At 39.3% G+C, this 25,106-nt stretch overlaps 1 protein-coding gene across 4 annotated transcripts in view; it reads right to left on the bottom strand.

Annotated features, from left to right (window-relative positions):
- Positions 1-24,109, bottom strand: part of EMC2 (ER membrane protein complex subunit 2) — a 59,034-nt gene extending 34,925 nt beyond the window's left edge. Inside the window, exons 1-5 of one of the 4 annotated variants that reach the window (XM_039524801.1) lie at positions 23,955-24,047; positions 12,851-12,964; positions 12,195-12,308; positions 8,039-8,103; positions 2,210-2,295 (exon numbers count right to left, since the gene is read on the bottom strand). In XM_039524801.1, coding sequence (XP_039380735.1) covers positions 2,210-2,295; positions 8,039-8,103; positions 12,195-12,308; positions 12,851-12,964; positions 23,955-23,994 — 419 coding nt within the window. In that variant the 5' untranslated portion in view covers positions 23,995-24,047. Of the gene's footprint in view, positions 1-2,209; positions 2,296-8,038; positions 8,104-12,194; positions 12,309-12,850; positions 12,965-23,954 lie in introns of all 4 variants that reach the window. The other 3 variants (XM_039524802.1, XM_039524803.1, XM_039524804.1) reach the window with 3 other exon arrangements.
- Between the last annotated feature and the right edge of the window lie 997 nt (positions 24,110-25,106).

Genomic DNA, 25,106 nt, shown 5'->3' with positions numbered 1-25,106 from the left:
TTGTACCATATAATCTCTAAGGATAGAAATTCCATGCTTGATCAATAAGAGTATAGCAGTAGGAATACACTACCGACCACCTGACTAGGAGGGTGACAAGGACTGTGAAATGCTCAGGGAGATTTGAGAGGCTGATTTAAACTATCCTCACTGTGCAACAAAATGGCAGATGAAATTCAATGCTGATAAGTAATGCACACTGGAAAAAATAATCCCAATTATACATACAAAATGATTGGATCTAAATTAGCTATTGCCACTTAAGAAAGATCTTGAGTCACTGAAAGTCCAAATAATTCTCTCAAAACATCTGCTCAATGTACAACGACAGTTAAAAAAGCTAACAGAGTGCTAGGAACCATTAGGAAAGGAATAGATGGGGCATGCAACAGCTTCCATACAAGGAGAGTTTAAAAAAACTGGGACTGTTCATCTTAGAAAAAAAATGATTAAGGGGACACATGATAGAGGTCTATGAAATCATGAGTGGATGGAGAAAGTGAATAGGGAAGTGTTGTTTAGCCCTTCACATAACACAAGAACTAGGGATATCGCCCGATGAAATTAACAGACAGCAGGTTAAAAAAACACACATAGAAGGAAGTACCTCTTCACACAACACACAGTCAACCTGTGGAATTTGTTCCCAGGGGATGCTGAGAAGGTCAAAAGTATAACCGGGTTTAAAAAAATAAAATTAAAAAAATAAATAAATAAAGATAAGTTCCTAAAGGATAGGTCCATCAATGGCTATTAGCCAAGATGGTCAGGGACACAACCCCACATGCCATGTGTCCCTAAACCTCCAACTGCCAGAAAGATCTGGCACTGGCCACTGTTAAGACAGAATCCTGAGCTAGATGGACCAATGTCTGACCAAGTATGGCCATTCTTGTGTACATATGCCTGCCTCTGGTTAGAATCCATTTGTCAAAGGCATGGCCAACATCTTTAGTTTGGACAGAGCTGACCTTCACATTTTTGAGCAGGCTTGAGAAACAATTTTTGCTACCTATTCCCCAACCAAAACCAGATTCCTGTTCACCATGCTACACCAATATGCATGCCTGAGCTAAGAATTATGGGGAAGGATTAGCAAGACATCTCAAATCAACTCATTTTACATAAGAGTGGGTGTGAAAGGAGGATTGCTTAGGTACCTTAGCCTCATGCTGCAGCAGAAGAGCCCAACATTCCATTCATTTCAACCCAAACAATAGGCTTCATAGATTCATATCAATTTACAGTTTCAAAACATTCCTTGCAACAAAAAGAAAGGATGAAAAACATCTGTTAAATGAAAATGGGCTTTTCCCCCTGTATGTGTCCAATGTCCTGGAATCGGGATGGCCCACGGGCATTAGGCCTCAAAAGCCAACACTGTAAACAGTATGTTACAGGAAATAGTTCATGCTAGGTACCAATGTTCCATATCAACAGTTACTAGAAGTCCTTTGCAAAATTGCTAGTTGCCACACCACAAGTAGATAGATGGCTTTGAAATAGGTTATTGGAACTTGATATACAACATGTCCAAAGGGTCAAGTCAAAGACTAGAGGTGCCCTACCCTACTCCTGGGGTCACCTTTGTGGGAAAAGTCATATATTATGGACAGTGAACCCATCTGTAAGTTGTCTGAACCACCCTATATAAAACATAAAGAGTTATAGTCCTTCAGTAGGATAGAGCAAAAGCACCCAGAAGAGTTATCGTTTTCTCTTTTATATTCTACAAGGTTTTTGGAGTCATTTCTATAAAACCCTATTAGGGTTTTATCCACAAGGACAAAGACTGGGAGAAGAGCTATATTCATCAGTTATTTGGGGCAGGGCAATGGTTTCGAATGCTACTTGGAATTCTGGACCATTTGGATTGAATATGTTGGTTTATAGCTGTGGCATACAGACTTTGTTTTGCCAAAAACTGTGTAGTGTTTTCCTGTCTATAGTTTGATGATGGCAACTAAAAGACCTTTTAAATCTATCAAGTCCAAATAGAAGATTACAAGTACTGTAATGTTGTGCTAGCCAAAATACAACAGAAGTGCTTAAGCACAATAAGTTCATCATACACGGTACTATTTTATACAGGAAAGAGCATTGCATTCATTCCCTCTGTTCTAAATTTTACTGTGGGAAGAATTCCTTTTTAAAGAGATATCAAATACCTTTTCCAGACAAGAATTAGATTTTTTAATTCAGCCATTACCTTTCCATGTATTCAAATTTCATGCCAGTTAATCGCTTAACTCTGTGGCTCCCAGGGAATTGTCGCCTTAGCTCCTGAAGACAAAACTACATAAATAAAATAAATTCCTCAGAGTTAGTGATTCGGCTTTGAGTGACAAATACTACTTACTACATTTAAAAAAAATCAGAATCAGAAGGCATATTTGTCACCAGCACTTCCTACCACAACCAGAGAAAAAGCACATCAATGCCTAGAAAAAGTCTACTTCCTGTCCAGTGATGTCACAAGGATTCCAGAATATGTAGACAGACCATAGATTCCAAGCTAAGAAAGACTCATGGCCAGCCATTTAAAATTTTTTTATTAATTATTGTCAGAGTTTAAACTATTTAATTCTGCCAATACCCTGTGAATATAATTATTCAACACATGGAAATGAAAAGAAAAAAAAACAGTCCTTGATTGACTAAGTCAACAACCTGGAATGTGACTTTTGATTAAAACAAACCAGCAACTTCTGGGATAAGCCATAAAATGTATTAATAAAGACAAGCTCAGAAACTGAAACCTTGTCAGCTGGAAGACTTAATTACAAGATGAATTTTCCACGCAAGTAGCTAGACCATCAGAGCTCCTTGGAAACAGTTATTCAGCTTGAAAATTAAGTTTGTTTTAAAAAACTCTTTGGTGCTTTTCAGTTTTGAGGCCTTCCTAAATCAGTACACAAAAAAACCCCACCTCACCTATAAAGACAATAAGAGTTCAGGTGGCACTTTTTTGTTTAATGAATGTATTTATTATAATGGAAAAAATTGCCTTTGAAAGAAGCTGTTTATAATGGTTTGCAATACAAAGTAAACATTTATATAAAATAATGTTTGTGTCACTGCGTTCAATCAATCTTACAGGCACAGGAGATGCAGTCTGCATACTCCTGCAAACAATGGGACAGCTGGGCAGGAGAAGGGGTGGGTTTTTTTTTTCTTTTTTTGGTCTCTGCTGCTACCTGATTGTGTACTTCTGGTTCCAAATGAGGTGTGTGGTTGACTGGTCAGTTCGTAACTCTGGTGTTCGTGACTCTGAAGTTCTACTGTACTTCAACAGGTAGGTTTCTTAATCTTAAGTGTCTGGTTTAATCCTACAAAGGCAAAGAAAATGTAACTCTAGCATGTTAGACACAGGTTTTGCAGGTGTCTGTCAATAGTAGGTGATCTCACTAATGCCAGGTGTTACAAAGATGGAATTGGCTACGTGTAGTATATGCATGGGTTGTGAACAGCTGTTTGGTGCAAGGGAATGAAGAAAATAAGAGGACAAAAAAGAAAGAAATGAGGTGAAAACCATCTCAGACGTCTCATTTGGAACAGACAACACCAGTCCCTTAGGAAAGATGCATCACAGCTGTCAAGTGCTCCACTGCTTGGAATTCAAAGACTATTCACATACTCAGGGGCTGCAGCTGTAGCAAAAAGCCACTATGATGTTAGCCAGTTTGAATTAAATGTGTGGACCTATAACAAAACTAAACTAAAATAACCCGAACCCAGATGTAAGGCTTACACTAAGCTTTTAGCTTATACTCAGTGTTGTGGATAAGCAGCTATACTCTCAGATCATGCTGTGTTCCTCATAGGACACTAAGAAGCCAGTAGTTCAAACTGAAAGCTGCTACTTGGGTTATTAGTAAACACAATATTTGGCAACTTTTGATTTTTTTTTCCATGTTGGTCCATTTAAGCATTTCACAAAAGCATTATTAAAAAAAACCCCAGAGATCAAAAATACTTCAAAAAATAAGTGGAAAAAATAGTATAAAAAGAGGCTTCTCTCTCATCCTATTCATTTATTTCCTTAGTGGAAGAGAAGACTTATCTATGTGAGGAATTCAGGAGGCTTGTAGAAAGTGCAATATGGTATATTACATTACTGCATATATTGAAGTTAACCCTAAACATGGAACTCAAGATAATTACACTTTTCTAATCCTGGCTATTTGAGAGACTGACTCTCTCCCAGTTCTATACTGCCATAGCTGTGGTCGGTGAAGGCACTTGAACTGAACCCTTGGCATTTAAGTGTGCACAAGGCACTGTAACAGCAGTATCCATGCAGGACTCTGAACTGTGGAATTCTCTCCCTCCTTGGTTTGAAGAAGCCCAGGCCTGTTGACCTTCTGGGCACGACAAAACACAGTTTCTTCTTCCAGGTCAGGCAGGAGAATGCACAGAGGGTTGAAATGTATGCACAGAGGTCCTTTTGTCATTTTTCTTTCCTGATTTTGGGAAAGTTGTTGAGTTTGCTTTTGTTTGCATTTTTAATCCATTGCAATGCTGCTTAGAACCCTGGATAGACTCTTTGTCTTCAGTCCGTTGACATAATATGCTGGAGAAAGAGTTAGTTCACTAACCGCACAACAATGTTAAGAATTATTAGCTAAAAATCTTACTTTCTCCCCCTGCATCTAAGTAATAATGTTAAAAACAAATGGCTGAATGAGATGGATGAGCAAGCATCTCAGAGAGGTGATTAAGAAACAGCAGAAAGCCTACAAGGAGCGGAAGATGGGAGGGATTAGCAAGGAAAGCTACTTTATTGAGGTCAGAACATGTAGGGATAAAGTGAGAAAGGCCAAAAGTAACTATAGGCCTGTTAGTTTGACATTTGAAATGCAAGGTCTCGGAAAAAATGTTGAAGGAGAAAGTAGTTAAGGATATTAAGGTCAATGGCAATTGGGACAAAATACAACATGGTTTTACAAAAGGTAGATCGTGCCAAACCAACCTGATCTTCTTCTTTGAGAAGGTAACAGATTTTTTAGACAAAGGAAATGCAGTGGATCTAATTTACCTCGATTTCAATAAGGCATTTGATATGGTTCCACATGGGGAATTATTAGTTAAATTGGAAAAGATGGAGATCAATATGAAAACTGAAAGGTGGATAAGGAACTGGTTAAAGGGGAGACTACAACGGGTCATACTGAAAGGTGAACTGTCAGGCTGGAAGGAGGTTACTAGTGGAGTTCCTCTAGTGGTTTTGGGACCAATCTTATTTAAATCTTTTTATTACTGACCTTGGCACAAAAAGTAGGATTGTGCTAATAAACTTTGCTGATGACACAAAGCTGAGAGGTATTGCTAACACAGAGAAGGACCAGGATATCATACAGGAAGCTCTGGATGACCTAATAAACTGGAGTAATAGTAATAGGATGAAATTTAATAGTGAAAAGTGCAAGGTCATGCATTTAGGGATTAATAACAAGAGTTTTGGTTATAAATTGGGGACACATCAGTTGGAAGTAACAGAGAAGGAAAAGGACCTTGGAGTATTGGTTGATCACAGGATGACTATGAGCGGCCAATATGATATGGCCGTTAAAAAAGCTAATTCAGTTTTAGGATGCATCAGGTGACGTATTTCCAGTAAAGATAAGGAGGTGTTAGCACCGTTATACAAAGCACTGGTGAGACCTCATCTGGAATAGTGTGTGCAGTTCTGGTGTCCCATGTTTAAGAAGGATGAATTCAAACTGGAACAGGTACGGAGAAGGGCTACTAGGATGATCCAAGGAATGGAAAACCTGTCTTATGAAAGGAGACTCAAAGAGCTTGGCTTGTTTAGCCTAACCAAAAGAAGGCTGAGGGGAGATATGATTGCTCTTTATAAATATATCAGAGGGATAGGAATTATTTAAGCTTAGTATCAATGTGGACACAAGAACAAATGGATATAAACTGGACACTAGGAAGTTTAGACTTGAAATTAGATGAAGGTTTCTAACCATAAAAGGTGTGAAGTTCTGGAACAGCCTTCCAAGGGGAGTAGTGGGGGCAAAAGACATATCTGGCTTCAAAACTAAACTTGATAAGTTTATGGAGGGGATGGTATAATGGGATAGCCTAATTTTGGCAATTATTTGATCTTTGATTATTAGCAGGTAAATATGCCCAGTGGTCTGTGATGGGATTTTAGATGGGGTGGGATCTGAGTTACTACAGAGAATTCTTTCTTGGGTGCTGGCTGCTGAGTCTTGCTCACATGCTCAGGGTTTAACTGAGCACCATATTTGGGGTCGGGAAGGAATTTTCCTCCAGGGCAGATTGGCAGAGGCCCTGGAGGTTTTTCGCCTTCCTCTGCAGCATGGGGCACGGGTCACTTGCTGGAGGATTCTCTGCACCTTGAGGTCTTTAAACCACGATTTGAGGACTTCAATAACTCAGACATAGGTTAGGGCAAGGGTCGGCAACCTTTCAGAAGTGGTGTGCCGAGTCTTCATTTATTCACTCTAATTTAAGGTTTCGCGTGCCAGGTCTCTTTCTATAAGTCTATAATATATAAACTAAACTATTATTTATTATATTTATATTTATATTATTATATTATATTATATTTATTATATTTATATTTATATATTGTAGTCTATAAGTCTATAATATATAAACTAAACTATTATTGTATGTAAAGTAAATAAGGTTTTTAAAATGTTTAAGAAACTTCATTTAAAATTAAATTAAAATGTAGAGCCCCCCGGACCGGTGGTCAGGACCCGGGCAGTGTGAGTGCCACTGAAAATCAGCTCGCATGCCATAGGTTGCCTACCCCTGGGTTAGGGGGTTGTTACAGGAGTGGGTGGGTGAGATTCTGTGGCATGCATTGTGCAGGTCGTCAGACTAGTTGACCATAATGGTCCCTTCTGACCTTAAGTCTATGAGATATCCAAAAGGCTTTTTAAGCTTTAGAGACCGATTGTGGCCTGTAACAAACAAATTAAAATATAAGAAGTCTCCCTTAATTTACTTAACTGGCTATTTCTAACAACAAAGCTATTCACACGAATGCTGATCTATTAAGAAAGCATACTGAAGTATTCTGCAAAAAAAGTTTTTCTACTGCTGACCAACTTCTATGGCTGAAATGCAGTAACTTTAAAAAATGATTAATGGCAAGGGCACTTGTTTTTTGGCTTTGATACATCAAACATTTGTTAAACCACTTCTCCCCCTCATTCCCAGTTGTTTTACATGGGCGTAATCCTGTTCTCATTCAAGCCAATGGAAAAAAAAAAAAAAGCCCACTGATTTTAAAGGTGTAGGACCAAGCCTCATGTGACTATCAGGTCCTCCTTTTTGTCTTTGCAGGAGGACTCTGGTGTGCTTTCAGGGGGTGAAAAGTGATGCCACGTAAGGCTGTAATTTCAGCTCCAGATCTTCCTTCTCAGGATGCATGGGGAGGAGGGAAGGAAAGACAACAACTCAATATATTTGTAGTATAAAGAAACAAAGCATGTTTAAGTTTATGACTCTTTATATATCATGAAGGAGTAATAAAGGGTACAGCCAAAATTTTTGCTTTAATATTCACCTTTAAAAATGCTGCAAGAAGCTGAATCATACATATTGGCCTTCTTAATGCACTATGCAAGCGTTTAGCTACATGACTCCTGTTAATGTTAACATTTACCATGCATCTAAATTCACATACACAGCACTGAAACTTTATCTCAAAGTGTTTGAAAACGTGATACAATCTGAGAGGTTTCCAACAAATATTCTCTGGATAATATGGCAGTTTTAATATTATTCCTGACTTTCCGCCCATATCAGAGTAGCTATAAGTATTTTCACAGCTAGAAGAAACACGATCTGCCCAAATAAGAGTTACACATTAAGGTGGGTGGAGGAGGTTTCTCCCAGCAGTATATTTCTTGAGATTCTACAAGTCCGAGCTACATAGTTCCTAGCATCCTATAAAACTATCCAAAGAACTAATCTGGAATAGGTTCATGTGAAAAGAAAAAAAACCAAAACCTTAAGGTTTGAGTGAAAAATCAGCTTGACAACTTACCGATGCCAAGTCATCCCGACTGCAGTCCAGGGCAGCAATCATCACCTGTTCATATATTATCCATACTAGACACAAGAGAGACAGATTAAAAGTGGAGAATTGATTTTTCAAAATGGTGGGAAACACCTAAAATGTAAATAAGATTAATGAATTCCGTCTCTGTATATTTTTCCCTACAACTTCTGTACATCATTACTGAAACAGGGACATTTCAACGCACTGCTGGAATTAATTAAAAGTACACTTATGCGATTTTATTGCTTCAGTAACAAAGTATCTTTTGACATCTTGAAAGGCAAAAAACTCTTTCTTTGCTTTTCTTAATATTGTATCTACAGTTTTCTGTTCAAACAGACCCATTATGAAATGCTCTGTGACCAGATCTGGAGAGCAGCCATACATGCTAGAAAGAAAACAATTTTTCCCTTAACTGTTTCACCACCTTACTGTAAGTACAATACTGCCTTCTTCCCTTTTCTGCAGGAATTAGCTTATTCCACTGAAACATGTTATTTGTATTAGGATAGTGTGTAGGGAGCAACTGAACATGAGGCCCCACTGTGCTAGGCACTGTACAGAGTGAGAGACAGTCCCTGTCGGGGATAGCTTACAGTCCTGTTAAACAAGACAGAGAACCCAGGGGGAAGGGGAGGGGAGTATGTAACATACTCCCTAGAGTGAGCTCAGTATTAAGTTAATGGGAAGCAAGGGTGCTCAGCTCCTTGCAGGATCAGGCCTGAAGCAAAGATCTTCCACAAAGAGGACAAATAGCCAACACCACTGGTGCCCAGAGAACCTGAGGGAAAACAAATTAACCTTTTTTATAGGAATTTTAAAAGAAAGAAAGCACAAATCTAAACAATAAAGTTAACCTTTTCCCCTAGGAGAATAAAGGCTATTGCTCATTATACAGGTATTTCTAATTTCATTCAAGGAAAAGTTACATTAAAAAAAAATTCTAAGTTACTACAAAGAAAATCAGATTTAATTGGAGCACATCATGCCATAGTCCACTAGTCTGGTATCCTGTCTCTAGTAGTAGCTAACTCCAGATGCTTAGCACAAGAACCCCTGCAGCTGACAGTTATACAATAAGCTTCCCCTGGGGGAAGCCAAGGGCTTTTATATATTTTTAAATCCAATAGGACTTGGATTTTCTGACCATCCATATAAAAGTTCAGTCCTTCTTTGACCACAATTAAACACTCAACAGCTTTTGCCAAGTTCCACAGGATTAATAAGGTGTTTTTTTAAATGAGGTTTCTTTTTATCAATTTGAAAATGGTTTCCTTTCAGTTTTATTGGATATCCTCTGTATGATGGGACAGTGTAAACAGAAATACCCAATTTATCCTCTCTGTGGCATTCATTAATTGCTATTCTATATAGGTTCATAGTGCCTTCCAGTAGTGCATTAAGCGATGTGGCTAACACATGTCACACATGGTTCATTCTCTCTTATGTCTCCCCAGGGGAGTTGGTAGGGAAATTGTGTGTATAGCATCATCTTTGAGGGCTGGGTATTTGTTGTTTTATTTTATAGTTTTGCATTCTTCTATTGTGCTCCTCTTATCTGTCTCTTCTCCAAACCAAAAAGGCCCAATCTTTCAGTCGTTCATAAAGAAGTATTTCCATGCCTCTAGTCATTTTTACTGCCCATCTATAAACCCATTATGTTTCTACTATATCTTTCTTGAACCAGCAAAAAGAACCCAACAAGAATACAATCAGAAGTGCAAATAATTTTTGATCCTCTTACACATTTGCTTGGAAGTCTAACAATTCAAATGACAATTGCAACTAATTTAGCTAGTAAAATCTGATTACAGTCAAATTATGGGACACAGATATATGGGACACAGTCCAGTCTAGATAGTAATTGGAGATATACCAATCTCCTAGAACTGGAAGGGACCATTGAGTCAAGCCCCCTGCCTTCACTAGCAGGACCAATTTTTGCCCCAGATTCCTAAGTGGCCCCCTCAAGGATTGAACTCACAACCCTAGGTTTAGCAGGCCAATACTCAAACCACTGAGCTATCCCTCCACACAAAGTCTACACTCTTACTCTGAAAATGATGACGATTGGACTAGACAACATGGGGCACGATGAGGAATGACTCAGCCTGTGATGCAAGGCAATGGAGTGGCCTACTGTGCAAGGGCTCTCGTAAAGAAGGGGGGGAGGCACCCCACAAAGCCAAAGCACCCCACAAAGCCAGCACCATAATAAAATGTAGTTTTCCTCATAAGTGATTAATAAGATCCTAATAAAATAAGCTAATCCATGGCAAGCTTCTGTTTATTTAAAGAGACAAAAATGGCAATAGCCTCTTTGTTACGCCCTGCGTTAATTTCACCACCAACTTCCTGCTGGAGCCACTATCAAATCCACCCATGGAGTCAGGGGTGCTGAGAACCATTGAACCAAACTGTAAAACCTGTATACAATGGAAACTACTCCAAGCCAGGGGGTGCGGCAGCACTCCAGCACCCGTAGTTCCAACACCTATGCATGCAGTCCTGCAATGCATTTATAATAGTTGCAGAAGGGCGGCAGCACATGCAAGACTCTTATCAGGTACTTAAATACTCTTCGTCCCAAGAAGATTGTGCTATAATACACATAGGGAAGTCTGTTTGCATAGATTATCCATATAACGATCTAAAGAGGATGTACTATTAGTAATGGTTAGGATTTTAAGATCCCTCTCATTGCAAGAAATCTGGAAGAAATACCATGGTACAGGGAGCCACCTTTATAGTTTCCAGGAACATTGCAAGTTGAAAGATTTCTGGTCAAATATTAAGAAAATGAGTGCAAGAGTTAGTCCAGGATATATTTTGCCATATTTTTAATCACTGGTATGTTAAAGAAATAATAATTTATTAAAATTAAACAGGGACTTGTTTAAAGCTCTTCAGATTGCAACTAATAAGGGAAAGCTCAGTGGTTTGAGCATTGGCCTGCTAAACCCAGGGTTGTGAATTCAATCCTTGAGGGGGCCACTTAGGGATCTGGGGCAAAAATCAGTACTTGGTCCTGCTAATGAAGGCAGGGGGCTGGACTCGATGACCTTTCAAGGTCCCTTCCAGTTCTAGGAGATTGGTATATCTCCAATTTTTTTTTATTTCATCACTATGGTTGCAAAACTTCAATAGCAACTGTAAAAGAAAGGCTGGCAAATGAAAAAAACTAAAAAGGAAAATATACTACTTGTATTAGGTTAACCAAATTATAAAAAGGAAAGCCAAAGAAAGAGGAATGAACATTTTAAAAAAATCATGGCTATTTATCCCTTCCTGCCTGTATGGGATTCATATGCAAACCCATTAAGCATTCTTGCCATGAAGTATTTTGTTTTTTTCTACTGCTCTTACATAAATGTGATATTGCATTGTTATTTCTGAATAATTCCCTTCTGGTCTGAAGCACTGTATGCCAAGTTTCTGTCCACAGAGACATAGTGTCAAGTAATTAAAATCCTCTGAAAACAGCCATTTTATGTATTCCAGAAACCCAGACGTGCCCTAAACTACAGCATCACAAATGCAATTCTATCAAAAGAACAGCTTTCATATTAATTTCTACAATATAGTATCACTTATGGCTTAATTTAAGAAATAACATTCCCTTCTCCTTATTAAAAGACTCCTCTCATATTTTTTGACATTCCTCTGAAGTGTAGATGACCTGTTGAGTGACAGCTAGATAACAGATCTCTGCCAAATGTTCACAGTATATTCTTATAACTGGTACCTGTGTGCCAACTTAAAAGCCCAATCATAGGTGCTGGAACTGGGGGTGCAGCAGCACCCCCTGGCTTGAAGTGGTTACCATTATATACAGGGTTTACAGTTTGGTTCAATGGCTCTCAACACTTTCATTATAAAAATTATTCCAGCATCCCTACGCTCAATTAGGTTTGTTTGTTTTTACCTACTTCCTCTACACACCATCTTTGAGATGCAAACTAAGGGCTTGGAATACTGGCAAATTAGAAAATAATGTATATACTCAACATTAGTAGATGCAGAATCACAACAAAAGAGTAAAAATAATATGGAGAGTATAACAGGAGAATAGCAGAGTAACAAAACTAACATATACTAACAGTTATAGACAGTGAAAGCTTTTCAAATAATTTCAACCTACTGTCATCCCCAAGCTTAGATGCATATTCATTAATTAACTCTTCTCCAACTTCCACTATCTGCTCGCTGTTCCGATAGTTTTCTTCCCTCCACTTCCTCATTTTATCACGCATCTCTGAAAAACAAAATATAAGATTTCCATGCAATAAGGTAATATGAAGTCTATTTCTGGACCTGACTTTGAGGGGTATAATCTATTCTCAGACATATACAGGAGATCCACAGAAGTAATTTCCACCAATACCAAAATCGTTTGTGGACAGATTGATCCCTGGAACTTTGAAATTGTCATCTTGCAACTCTTGTGAAGACTGTCCAAAAGCAAGGGTGGGTGGGAGTGGGGAGAGAAGTAATCCACTGAATTTGTGAGTTCAGAGGATATTGGGCTAACAATCTAAACATCAGATGTGAAAAAGACTCCCTGAGAATACAGATTCAGCTTCGAGCATGGTCAATTCAAGCCCTATGATCCAGTGTAGATCAATTTAGTACCAAACTGTTAATATGTATAGGGCTTCAAACCAACAAAAAAAATAAACCAAACAAACAAACAAAAACCTTAAAAACTGAGGTCCTCCCCTACTGGGGATGGCAAAAGGTAGCAAGATTTAATAAGATCTTCAAAGGGCTTATCCTGGCATTCTTAGTCATAATTACCCTCTCTCAACCATGACTGCCATTTGTCCATCTGGATGTCACCCTCTCCAACCCTGAGTGCGTTATATTTGAGTGATGCTGCAAGGATATACTTTGGGGGGCACTCAGATTCTCCTGCATGGAAAGCACTATTATACAAGATATTACTGTTCATCATTACTGGGAAGGAAGGATGGAGAGTGGACAAGGAAAAAAAACAAAAACAAGAAGCAGAGTTCCACTGTAGAAATGTTCTAAGCTACCAATACAAAACTTCACCATACAAACAAGAAAAACAGAACTCCTATTTTCAAACTTGTGATTGGTATATTCAACATAACCTTATCTAGTAACTTTCAAAGTAAGTTTCAGCATCCCCATGAATTATAACTTTCCTATAGCTAATAGATCTTGCTATTTGTTTTTCGATTTGACATTTCAGTTGCAATGGTAAAATATAATATAAACTAGTATTTTATGTTACTGTACCAACTATTATATACAATGATTTAACAAAACTAGACTCAAATGCTGAATTCCAGATCGACACAATTCAGTTGTATTACTAAAATTAAATCCGACAAAAGCATTGCATGCATGTACATATTTTATAGACTTTTTACTGGACAGATTTTCTGGACATCCCAATAAGTAATTTAATTTTATTAACATGACATCATCCTCTGTTATGGAAAACAGGCTCAGAGAGCTTTTAAAGTAAAATTCTTATTGATGTTATACTTATCATATTTGCAAGCCACCACCAAAACTGCTTTTTATTTATTCATAGCAGCTCTATAATAAATTTGATTTTGGAAGAGATCAGCAATAATATGAAAACAACTGATAAATATGAGAAGCATATTTTTACAGTAAAAATAAATAACTGCTGTAAAATTCCATTCTAGGAATGTTCTGTATGTTCCTATGATGATATGCAGCATGAAAAAGGAGGCATGAGAATAAAGACTCTCTTTCTGCAAAAGTAAATGGGATCCAAATGTGAAAACTATCAAAGCAAACCACTTCAGATCCAAGATAGAAAGGAGACCAGATTTTCAATTTTAAAAGTGCATTTACTATGGACTCAATCTTAAAAGGTGCAAGTCCTGATTTTAAGGTCAATGGGAGTAGAGGGTACTCACCATCTTACTGACGTGGCTTTGTTTATCCTCAAAAACACCAAACAAACACTAAGAATATAATTTGATGATACTCCCAAAGATAAGGAAAGGGAAAAAAAAAAGGGAAAAAGGTGGAGGGAGCAAAAAGTTTTTACTTCTTACTATGAAAACACACCATGCAAAATTATTGCCAATGTTATTTTTAAATTTACATCATTTGGGGGGGAAATATGACAAAGGGGAATTTTGACAGTTTTCTTTGCATTTCAAAATGCACAAATTAACAAAATTTGACAGTTTAAGAGTAAACATGGACCCTTTTCCATCTACCAAAAGTGATCTCAGATCTCTCATAAAACTGTTACTGTGTCACATTTTGTATTCTGAAAGTCAACCAAAACCACCACAGGGTTACATTTCATGTGCATGAGTAAAATTAAATGGTTCTTGACATGACGATCCTTGGCAATTTAAAAGTTCGACAGCAAGAATGTGACTGAACACAAATGTATCACACAAACTGACAGTCTAAACATACACAAAATAAATAAGTCATCCAATTTTCACCAATTCATTTACTTGACAACTATTAAAGCCTCCATACCAGTATAACTTTCAAATGTAATACTATCTAAGCTACTAATAACATTCATGTCAACTATTAATCACCAAAGTAGGCTTTGCAGTGATGGAAAAAAGCAAAACACAGAGCATGCTGTATCCCTTGATCATTGAAAGTGAGAACGCAAGTAAAAATAAATGTCCTAGTATACATAAATATAATGAAAGATGTTAGCTAGATTATAAAGTGCTGCACTCTTAACAGAAGGCAAAAAAATGAAAAATGTTAACAACCTAAGCAGACTCATTTTGGGGGGTGGGGGGTGTTAAGAAACTTATCGGTTGTGTCAGCCAATCATACTTTAAATATTCAAGGCAAGTACACCTGTACTTGGTAACACAGGGCTGGGCAGTAGCAGTATTGGACTCTGGTAGTGGTGCGGGGAGGCTGATTAATTTCAGTTATATTTATGTCACTATGTATATAAGTGGACTTAGAAGAACTGATGGGTCTGTTTATTTTAATGTAGTTCAAAACAAAAATGGTCAAGGTCATCCAGAGTTATGGATATATAAATGGAATGTAAAAAACCCACTGCAACAGATACTTTGTCACAATGGTGGTGCATTATAATAGAACTGAGCACACTGGGGCCATTCTATGCAAGAAGTGAAATGCAATCTCTGCTATGGAGAGTTTACAATCTGGAAGGATGACACAGGGCACATGGAAAACAAAAAGGTATAGTTTGTAGTTACTCAACTTTTACTAGATTTTCAGTTCACATTTTCTGGGTATCATAAAGTCGCTAGACTTCATTCTTAATTTTTCCAAGTATTTTAAGATTTTTATTCTCTTTGTTCAGTGTACATTTTGGAATATAGTTTTCAAGTCTTTACCATTAAAAACACAATTGAAGAAAATAAAACCAATGGTAGGGGCATTATTACCGAATAGCAGATATTCACATTTTCTGCACTTTTACTTTGATCTAACTAACTGTGATCAATCATTAGGCAAAAAGAACAGGAGTATTTGTGGCACCTTAGAGACGAACAAATTTATTTGCACATAAGCTTAAGGTGCCACAAGTACTCCTGTTCTTTTTGTGGATACAGACTAACACGGCTGCTACTCTGAAACCAATCATTAGGCAGTTGGGCCCACAACAAGGAGGACTGTATACTTAATGATTTATACCACCAATTTTTATACTGCTTTCTTAAAGTCTTTTACAATGGTATATATAAGTTCTTCACCCTTATCTGTAAAAAAGCAACAGATTAAACAACTTGCCCAATGTCACACACTAGGAAGTAGCAGAGAAACTGTGTTGTATTCAGGTTCTTATCTCCTTGCCCTGTACCAAGGTATCCAAGCATCTGAATGGCAGTCTTGCCAAGAAAGAAAATCCTCACCTACTAACAAAGGCCAGTGCTTTATCCATTGGCCCATGAGGCCTCTAACTGTGACAGCTCAATATCTGCAGTTAGCTAAGTTAATGTTTAAGAACTTCACTTTTCTCTGTGGCAATCCCAGTTTTAGAGTTATTTCATTTGGCACATAAAATAAATGTAAACCAAACACTGTCTTACGACAGTAACAAATGAAGGATGCTTAGAAGCAAGTTCAAACAATTTACAGGGCATAACAAAAATATCCACAATCTTTTAATGTGTACATGGAGAATATAAAGGTAAAATCAGAATATAAAGGTAAACAGAAAGTTAAAGAATTCTTTTAATAGACAGTTCAAACTGACATCAGTTCAAACTGACATCTTTTACACTGTCCAATTGCTGCTGCACAATACCAGTTCAATATGGCTTTTATATAAAATCGTTTTTATTTTTTCTTTCATGCGTCAAATTCATCCCTGCAGTAACTTTAACTAAATCAATGGAGTCACACCAGGGATGTATCTAACCTATACTTAGTTTGCATGAAAAATTTAGAAGAATTCAAGTAAAATGCAATAAAGTGATATCCTTGATAAGCACTGATTACTGACCAGAGCAATAAAAATATCTGTACAGTTTATGGGCAAACTGAGAAATTTATTAATAAAGGAGTATTGCCTTTGGAGAGCACTATTCTAGACATCAGCAATGACCACCTACTAGGCTGTGCTTGTAATACCTTCACTTTAGAATATCAAATTTTTTCTATTTTGTATTCAATTTTCTCCAATTCAAATTCTTGAATGTGTCACACTCCACACTGACATTAACATAGGAATGCTGCTATTGATTTGCTTCAAAAGATGGTACTCAAAGAGAACTAAAAAAGCCCACCTAAATTAACTACAGAACTGAATGTCCTAAATAGCATTACCGTAGTGTTCAGGATTGGAGATCCTTTGAGGCACTGAAAACTCAAAGTACAAGTCATTGCCTTACCCAAGAACTTACAGAATCCAATTTAAAAAAAGAAAGATGCAACAAGTGAATGTAACAAACAAAAGTAAGTAGAAGGAAGGATGAGGGTAACAGCGGCAGGAATTACACTGTCACTTCCATGCCTTGTTTCATGCAGCCTCCTATGCACGATTAAATGTAAGCTCATCAAAATGCCCCTACCCTACCCCCCATGGGTGGGAGGGATAGCTCAGTGGTTTGAGCATTGGCCTGCTAAACCCAGGGTTGTGAGTTCAATCCTTGAGGGGGCCACTTAGGGATCTGGGGCAAAAATTGGTCCTGCTAGTGAAGGCAGGGGGCTGGACTCGATGACCTTTCAAGGTCCCTTCCAGTTCTAGGAGATTGGTATATCTCCAATTATTACATGGAGGTCCCTGAAACACCCACTTCCACTATGTTGCCTACAGTGAATCACATTGAACTGTATATAAACTGTGTATTAGTGGTTCCCAAACTTGTTCCGCCGCTTGTTCAGGGAAAGCCCCTGGTGAGACGGGACGGTTTCTGCCGCGTCCACAGGTTCGCCCGATCGCAGCTCCCAGTGGCCTGGGGCGACGAACTGCGGCCACTGGGAGCCGCAATCGGCCAAACCTGCAGACGCGGCAGGTACACAAACTGTCCCATCCCGCCAGGGGCTTTCCCTGCATAAGCGGCGGAACAAGTTTGGGAACCACTGCTGTATATCAATTGCCTATTATTATTCTCTTTTCCCTGATCTCCAACTCTTTGTTTGTCAATGAACAGTAAGGTCCTTGGAGCAGGGTCTCTCTTTTTTAAGTGTTTAGAAAGCACCTAGCACAGTGGGTACTACTGACAGCAGCAACAAAGATACAGCATTTAGTATACAGTTCACTTAACCCAAATTTTCTACAACTTCCTTGGACTCTTTTCGCTATGTCCTCCAGCATTCACTCTGCTGGTATCATTACATCAGCATCAGAGCCTCATTGGAGCATGGAGCTTGACTAATGGAGGAGGCGGCCTGGATGAAGCCTTTTTACAGCAGACTGCAGGAATTTGCTTAGTTTTTACTACCTTTAGTTTGCAGTCTGGGCATGAAACAAGATTTAAATATTTAATGTACATCCATCCTAAAGAGAGAGAGAGGGAGAGAAACCCAACAACCTCACCCCTTCCACATCAGCTCCTCTACATGTGTGTCCTGTTCTTGTCCAGGGTTCTCCTCCAGCTGCCAGCCAGAGGAGACAACACTCACTGCTGCAGGTTGTCAGCCTGACTTGCAGGGAAGACCAGGATATATCTTAAAAAAATCAATTAATGATATACTTCCCCTCAAATTTCATGCTCATTAATGCCTGATAATTACCACCAGGCTATGAAGGTCAATTATTATGTCTCTGTTGAACAAACTGTGAAAGCAAATCCCAGAGTTGAGACACCTCTGTTGAGAATACCTCACCTTGGTAAACAAATCTAGGTACTATCAACTTGAGCATCCTACTCCTGCTTGACCTCAGATATCATGTTAAAGTACAGAGAAGCTGCAAGTCCAGACCCAAACTATGAAGAGCCTACTAATTAATCCTCAGAACATATTCATGAGGTAGGCAAGTATTTAACCCTATTTACAGTTGGGAAAACAAGATGAGAGGCTAAATGGCTTGCTAAAGACCACATAGCAAGTCCATGTTAGAATTCAGATGTTCCTAGCTACTGGTCCTGGGCAAAGCCCATGCTTCCCCTCCTAGGGTATCTTACTGACAGTTTAATAATAGGAGAAAAGTAATTTCTCTGTTTCATTTCACTTAAAATATAAGCTGTTAGCACTTGATAAGGGAATTGAAGAGTGATTGCAGCTTCTTTAAGAACGGAGGCCCATCTTCTCTGATAAAAGATCCCTGTGGATTTTGAGATTTTTTTGTTTGTTTTTTTTTTAAAGTGTCCATCAGCAGTGTATCTCAAACTGGACAGTTATAAACTTCTGCCAGGACAGATGCAAGAATGTTTCAGTTTTCTTCTGTTTTAAGGAATCCCTTTTCCTGTATTCACATTCATGAATACACTGTACTCACTTAAAGGGACACTAGCAACTTGCTTCTTTTGAAAAACTGATTAATTTCAAATAATTCAGTTTTGTGATAAAGCACTAACCCTCTAAATAGTGGGAGTTTTTTTAATTTTATAAGCGACTTCTGCTCACCTAATGATGCTGAGAAGGGTCTTTTGGGCAGGTCCAAGAGTAAAACTATCAGTGCATCCCTCCACTTCCCTTTCTCTGTGTGCAAGTGTCTGTCTATCTCCTGTTCTGTTTCAGCTTTGCTCCTGCTGCTGCAATAACCTTCTTGCAGGGTCCCCATAAAAGCATACAGATGAGCTTCCCCTCCCAAGCAGTAAATGAGCATGACGACATTATCTTCGTGCAAGAGACAGGAAGCACAAATGACTATCAATAAAATAGCAAAACTGACAAAGGACTGTAAAAGGCATGAAATAAACAAAATTGGTAAAAAAAAAGCCCACTTCCCTCTCCTCTAATCTTTCAGTTATAGTGATCTTGTGTTATTTGTAATACAATTGTAAAGGCAATGTTTTCTGAAGGAAATGTGATTTCAGGTTGACAGTGTTCCTTTAAGATTCAGTCAAAGTACTTCTGCTTGTGAGTCATTGAAAATGAAGCAGCAGAGATGAAATAAAAGCAGGCACCATTTTCAAATGTGTAGGTTATCGCCAGACTATTTCCTTTTCCAATATCCCCCCCATCCTCAAACTTAAACAAACAGAACCACCATCTATGTGCAGGGAATGCCTCCCTTAAGTCTCCTTTTATAATTGCTTACATCAAGAAGTTCAACCCTTTCTTCTTTAAAAAAAAATAAAAAATTACCAGTCATGTAGTCACTGTCTGGCAATATATGATTGCTCTCTATTATACATTACCTAGTTTTAGGCCTCATCTATAGAGCCAAAACAACAGACATTAATAATAAGTTAACTCGATTATGGACCCAACAGGTCATAATGCTATACAGGGTCGCTTATAAAATTAAAAAAACTCCCACTATTTAGAGGGTTAGATAAAATTTAGAGGGTGGATAAAAATCAATGATTTAAAAAAAAAATCAGATTTTTTTTTATATAAATCGGATTTTTTTGATAAAATGCTTTTGGAGGAAAAAAACCTAAGATATTTTTAATTAAGATACATTATAGCTCAAAGATATCTCATCATGGAATAGGATTACAAATTCTAATTCTATAGTCTGAGACAATGTATTCATGTAACGTTTAAGAAAAGTTTTGTAAATGAGTTCCAATAGTTCATGGATTAGGGACCCAATCTTATGGGGTTCCATGGGCTTCTGTATAGATTACTGGTATTTAGGTTAATCTTTCTATCTACCCATGGGACTCGGTATCTTCTAGACTGAGCACTATCAGATATGCTTAGTTTTGCAGTTCTCAAACTGTGGATTTGTGTCTCCAGAGATAACATGCTTGTTAACAGCAAAAATGCTTTAAATAAATATATAATATATAAAGGTGAGAAATAACAGACCTCATTCTATTGTCCCTCTGCAAATTTGTGTACACAGAGTCAATCCCCCCTAAAATTGCTAAGTTTCAAAAAGTTCAATGAAGAGAAGATTGTTGGGGGTGGAATAGATCTGGACAAGGAGAAGTCTGGAGATAAATGTGAGAAGGGAGAGACAGGCAGTAGAAAAAAAAGTGAAACTATCTGAGCAACATATTCCAGAAGTCTTGAGGTCTATCTGAGTGTAGCCTTCACTGATGTGAGTTCTACCATACCATTCTCTCACTAGAAGGGAAAACCTATAATTGCAGTAGGCTGTAAAAGAATATTTTACAGTTTGGGAATATTTTAATGAAGTTCCTCTATCCATGGGTAAGACAGGCATGCATGCAAAAAGCAAACAGTGCAACAAAGAAATGCAATGCCTGGTTGCCCGAATGAAATAACATCTTGAGAAGTTTTCCTTTTCAGGAGGATGCTGCATTGAAGATGATGAAAGGAACATGTCTGAACATGCAGGATCTTCAGGTTGGTAAACCTTTTTTATTTCATACTTCTTTTTTAAAGACTGCCTGTCTTCCTTCTGGACTATTCTTGAATTCTCATGTTTGAGCAAAAAATATAGTTGTTACTCTACGGTACTATCATTTTAGATGCAGTTGTGATAAAAAATAAATAGCTGAAATAGGCAGATCTTCCTTTTACAATTTCATCTTTAAAGTAGTAGTGAGGGTCAGTGAATGCAATGAGTAATACTAAATGAGCAGTATGGTAATAATCATTAAATAACTGTATTGACTTATTTTGTTTAGGAGAATCCATCCTTAACATACAGGATTCTGAAGACTATCCACCTTCAAGATCACCATCATTTTCTATAGTTTCAGAGTCATCTGCCAATGACAGTGCTTTAGTCACATCATATGTGTCACATAGCCACAGTATATCACCTGTAGCAAAAAGAAAAAAAAATCTCCATCATCCAGAAACAACCATAAGTTTGTGATAAGAACCAGCAGATTACAACAAGAGGTAATTGATGACAAAATTGCCTAGTTTGTTTATGCAACAAACTCTTCTTTCCGTATGATTGAGAATCTCACTTCATTAACATGGTTCAGTTGTTAAGACCAGGATACAGTCCATCCAAAAGAGCAAATGTCACAGGCAAATTGCTGGATAAAGTGTATAAATGAGAAATTGAGCAGTGTGCAAAAGTTCTAGAGGGTAAAAATTGTTAACCTGAGTCTTGATGGGTGGAGCAATGTCCACAATGATCCTATTGTATGTGCTTGTGTGACAACAGAAGAAGGGAATGTCATCCTTAAAGAAACAATTGATACATCAGGAAATGCACACACAGCAAAATACTTACAAGAAGTAGCAGTAAAAAAAATTTTCAAATGTCTAGTACGCAGCTTGGTCACAGAAAATACTGAAAATGTATCCAAGATGAGAAGAAATCTTTAGAAGAGAGAGTCCCAAGCTAATAACGTACAGTTGCAGTGCTCATTTGATGCACCTCCTAGCCAAAGTTTTCAAAATAAATCATTTTTAAAAAGTATAGTGTGTACCTTCTAAAAATGAAACCTACATCTATCTCTGAGTTGTGAAGAATATGTATTAAGGTTATAACAACCAACAAGAATGCACTTTTATGTAGCAATCCATGATTAAATCGAGTCTTCCTGACTAGTGATTTAAATCTTTCTGACAAGTGATTTAAATCAAATCCACCCTGATGCTAAATGATATGGCATTTGTGGATGCAAGATTAAATTAGTTGTTTGTTGCAAAGTACTTTGAGGACTTTAGACAAAAGTCCAAAAGTAAAATAATTTTCTGTAATATGAAATGCACCTAGAAAGGGTAAGGATGAAACTTTCAGAAGCCACTATGTGACTTCAAAGCACCAGTTCCATTGCAGCTTGTACTCATAAGTCCCTTAGGAGCTTTTGAAAAAACAACACATAATTCTCACGGACACTGTAGGGAATTATCTGTCATTCTTGATAACATTCACAGGTGTCAGTTTCCTACAACTTTCTGTAAAGTTTTCTTCGGGGCTTGAAATTTTCCATCTATTTTCTTTTATTTGAAAATCTGAGTTAAATATGTTCAGCCGTTTTTGAGGCCATATCTACACTAAAAAGGGTTTGCCAGTGTAGACAAAAGCTTATACAAGAGTTCTTTTGCTGGTATAGGTTATACCAATTCCCCCAAACGAAATAAACTATAACAGCTAGTGTAACTGTGTCTAAACCAGGGCTTTTTCAAGTATAGAAATGTCAAGTTACACCCCTCTACTGGAAAAGTTTCTAGTATAGACCTGCCCTGAGTTACTGGACAATTTCAAGTGTAAGAGTGTAGTTTCTCATTAAGGCTTTTTTCTCTCAACAATGAAAGGACAGTTGCTAGTGGGCTGTATGCCAACAGGTCTAGATACCCTGCAGGTTTAATAACAATGTGAGCTAAACGTATTAACAGAAATTTTGTAACAGAGCACATGTGCAAGGTGGTTTGGGAAGATGTTTGGAACAAGAGTCCTGTTCCACACATGTGATGTTATAGTCAGGGAGAGAGAAAAAAGTTTTCCCTGCCAATCTTCATTTGGGAGATGCTGGCAAGCAAAGTAGCATAAATACTGAGAAGAGGGCCAGGAAGGGGGCTGGGGCAGGGAACAGTGGGGAAAGGGATAGGACAGGCAGCAGTGGGGAGGGGAAGGGAAGAGCAGTGGGGGGGGGGGGGAAGCAGGAACTTTGCATGTGGTATCCCCTTAGCAAAAGCAGCTGAGGATCTGCTGTTAAGCAGGCCCATCGAATCCCCACTCCAATGAGCCCACACACCTGGACCTCCCCAAGCCCCCCACACCACACTTGGGACCTCATCCCACTAAGCCACAACCAGACCCCACCCCTCCTTGCAGGGCCCCATTTTCTCACACCCAGATCCCCTCTGCTCAGCCCTAACCACCTTCACCTGGACTCTCCCCCAGAGTCCCTGTCCCAGGAAGGGGGCACTTGGGGGGCTGCAGGGTGATCTCCCACATCCATGCAGCCAGTGGCCTGTGCTCCCCACTGTCATGCTGGAGCCTCCACATTTATTTGACAAATAAAAGTTGCAGAATTTTAAAATACTATGTGCAGAATCTTTGCTTTTTTGGCACAGAATCCCCCCCTCCCCCCGGCAGGTCCCAGAACCTCCCCTGCCCCACAGCTCGGCGTTCCAGCCAGCGGCCCAGTCAGAAGCCCCGCCTGGGACAGGCGGCTGCTCCACCCCAGAGCCAGGAGCACAGGCCGGAGAGCCCGGCTCCCCCCGGGGTACGAGGCGGGGAAGGGCTGAGACTCCCCCTCGCCCGCCCCGCGGGACTCCCAGGCCCACTGCCAGCTGGGAAGGCGGCGGCCGCTCGCGGGGAGCTCAGCGCACTCCGCGGGCCCCAGCCAGGCGAGAACCCCCTCCCCCATCCGGGCAGCCCGTGCTAGTGACCCGAGGGAGGCAGGTCATCCCCCCTCCGCCCGGGAGCTGCTACCTTCCCAGGTCACATCGTACAGCTCCGAGACCTTCGCCATCTTGCCGGCGTCACGTCCTCCCCGGCGCCCCGGCGCGGTCACTCGCTGAGCATGCGCCTGTGAGCTGCGCACGCGCGATGATGTCTGCTGAAGCCTCTGCCCTGCCTCGGGCTGTGACGGGGCTGCACGCTGTCAGGCTGACGGGCGGCGGGATCGGGGGACGGTGGCTGCGCAGGAGGCGTGGGGAGGCCGGGGCGGAATCCGGGGTGGGGTGAAGCGCTGCCAGGCAGGGGCAGAGGGGGGAGCCCCGGGCAAAGTTCCCGCCAAGGGGGTGAGCCCTCAGCCGTGGCGGCAGAACTAGCGGGCGGGTGGCGGAGGGGCTGTTTTCCCCACCGGGGCAGGCAGGACGGTGCCCGCTCCCCAGGGCTGAGCGCTCACGGGCTCAGCGCAGCCCAGTGCGGATTGAGCTGCTGAAGGAAGGAGACTGGATTTACATACACGCACACCCCTAACGTCTCTGATGCCCATACAGATTTGTAGTGGTTGAAAGAATTGGTTATTAGATAATACGGCTGCATAAAGCCTCAGAGTAGCTTGTCTCCGCTGCTGTTCTGACTGCCTGCATTGGACTGGCTTTTTCTTGTAGTCCGCCGTAAATGTAGTTTCATGCCTTTAAATGCTTTATTTTTTAAAATGTTATTTTTATTACTCTTCTTATTCTTAGCACTCCATCGCTTACCTTCATTAATACTGTGCGGATGGATGGCATTGTGCTATTTAACTTATATTTTAATACTAGATCATCCTTGAACATATTAATAGTTGCTAGTAGCTTCAGCAGTCACATCTGACAATATTTCTAGAATAACTCTTCCCGTGTTTTTACTGCAGATTGTCATCTACAATTTTTAATTCTTTTTTTATAACAGATTTATTCTTTGCGATCACATGACTTCAAGGCTGACTAATTTCCTGGGTTAGTGTCAAAACTTTAGCTTCCTTTGATCTGCCAATGAGGATTGCCTCTGTTAACTGTTGTTTTGCCTCCGTATCCATCACCCTAGTGCTTTTTCACGTCACCATTGTGTGTAGAACTGCATTCCCAGATATTAACTAAAGGCCAGATTTTTAAAGATTGAAAGCATCTAGATCTGTGGTCCCCAACCTTTTCG

This window comes from Mauremys reevesii, linkage group 2 (assembly GCF_016161935.1).
Source record: "Mauremys reevesii isolate NIE-2019 linkage group 2, ASM1616193v1, whole genome shotgun sequence".
In the NCBI taxonomy this organism is placed as follows: Eukaryota; Metazoa; Chordata; order Testudines; family Geoemydidae; genus Mauremys; species Mauremys reevesii.
The sequence above is the reverse complement of the archived record's forward strand: the minus strand, read 5'-3'. Positions and strand labels throughout refer to the sequence as shown.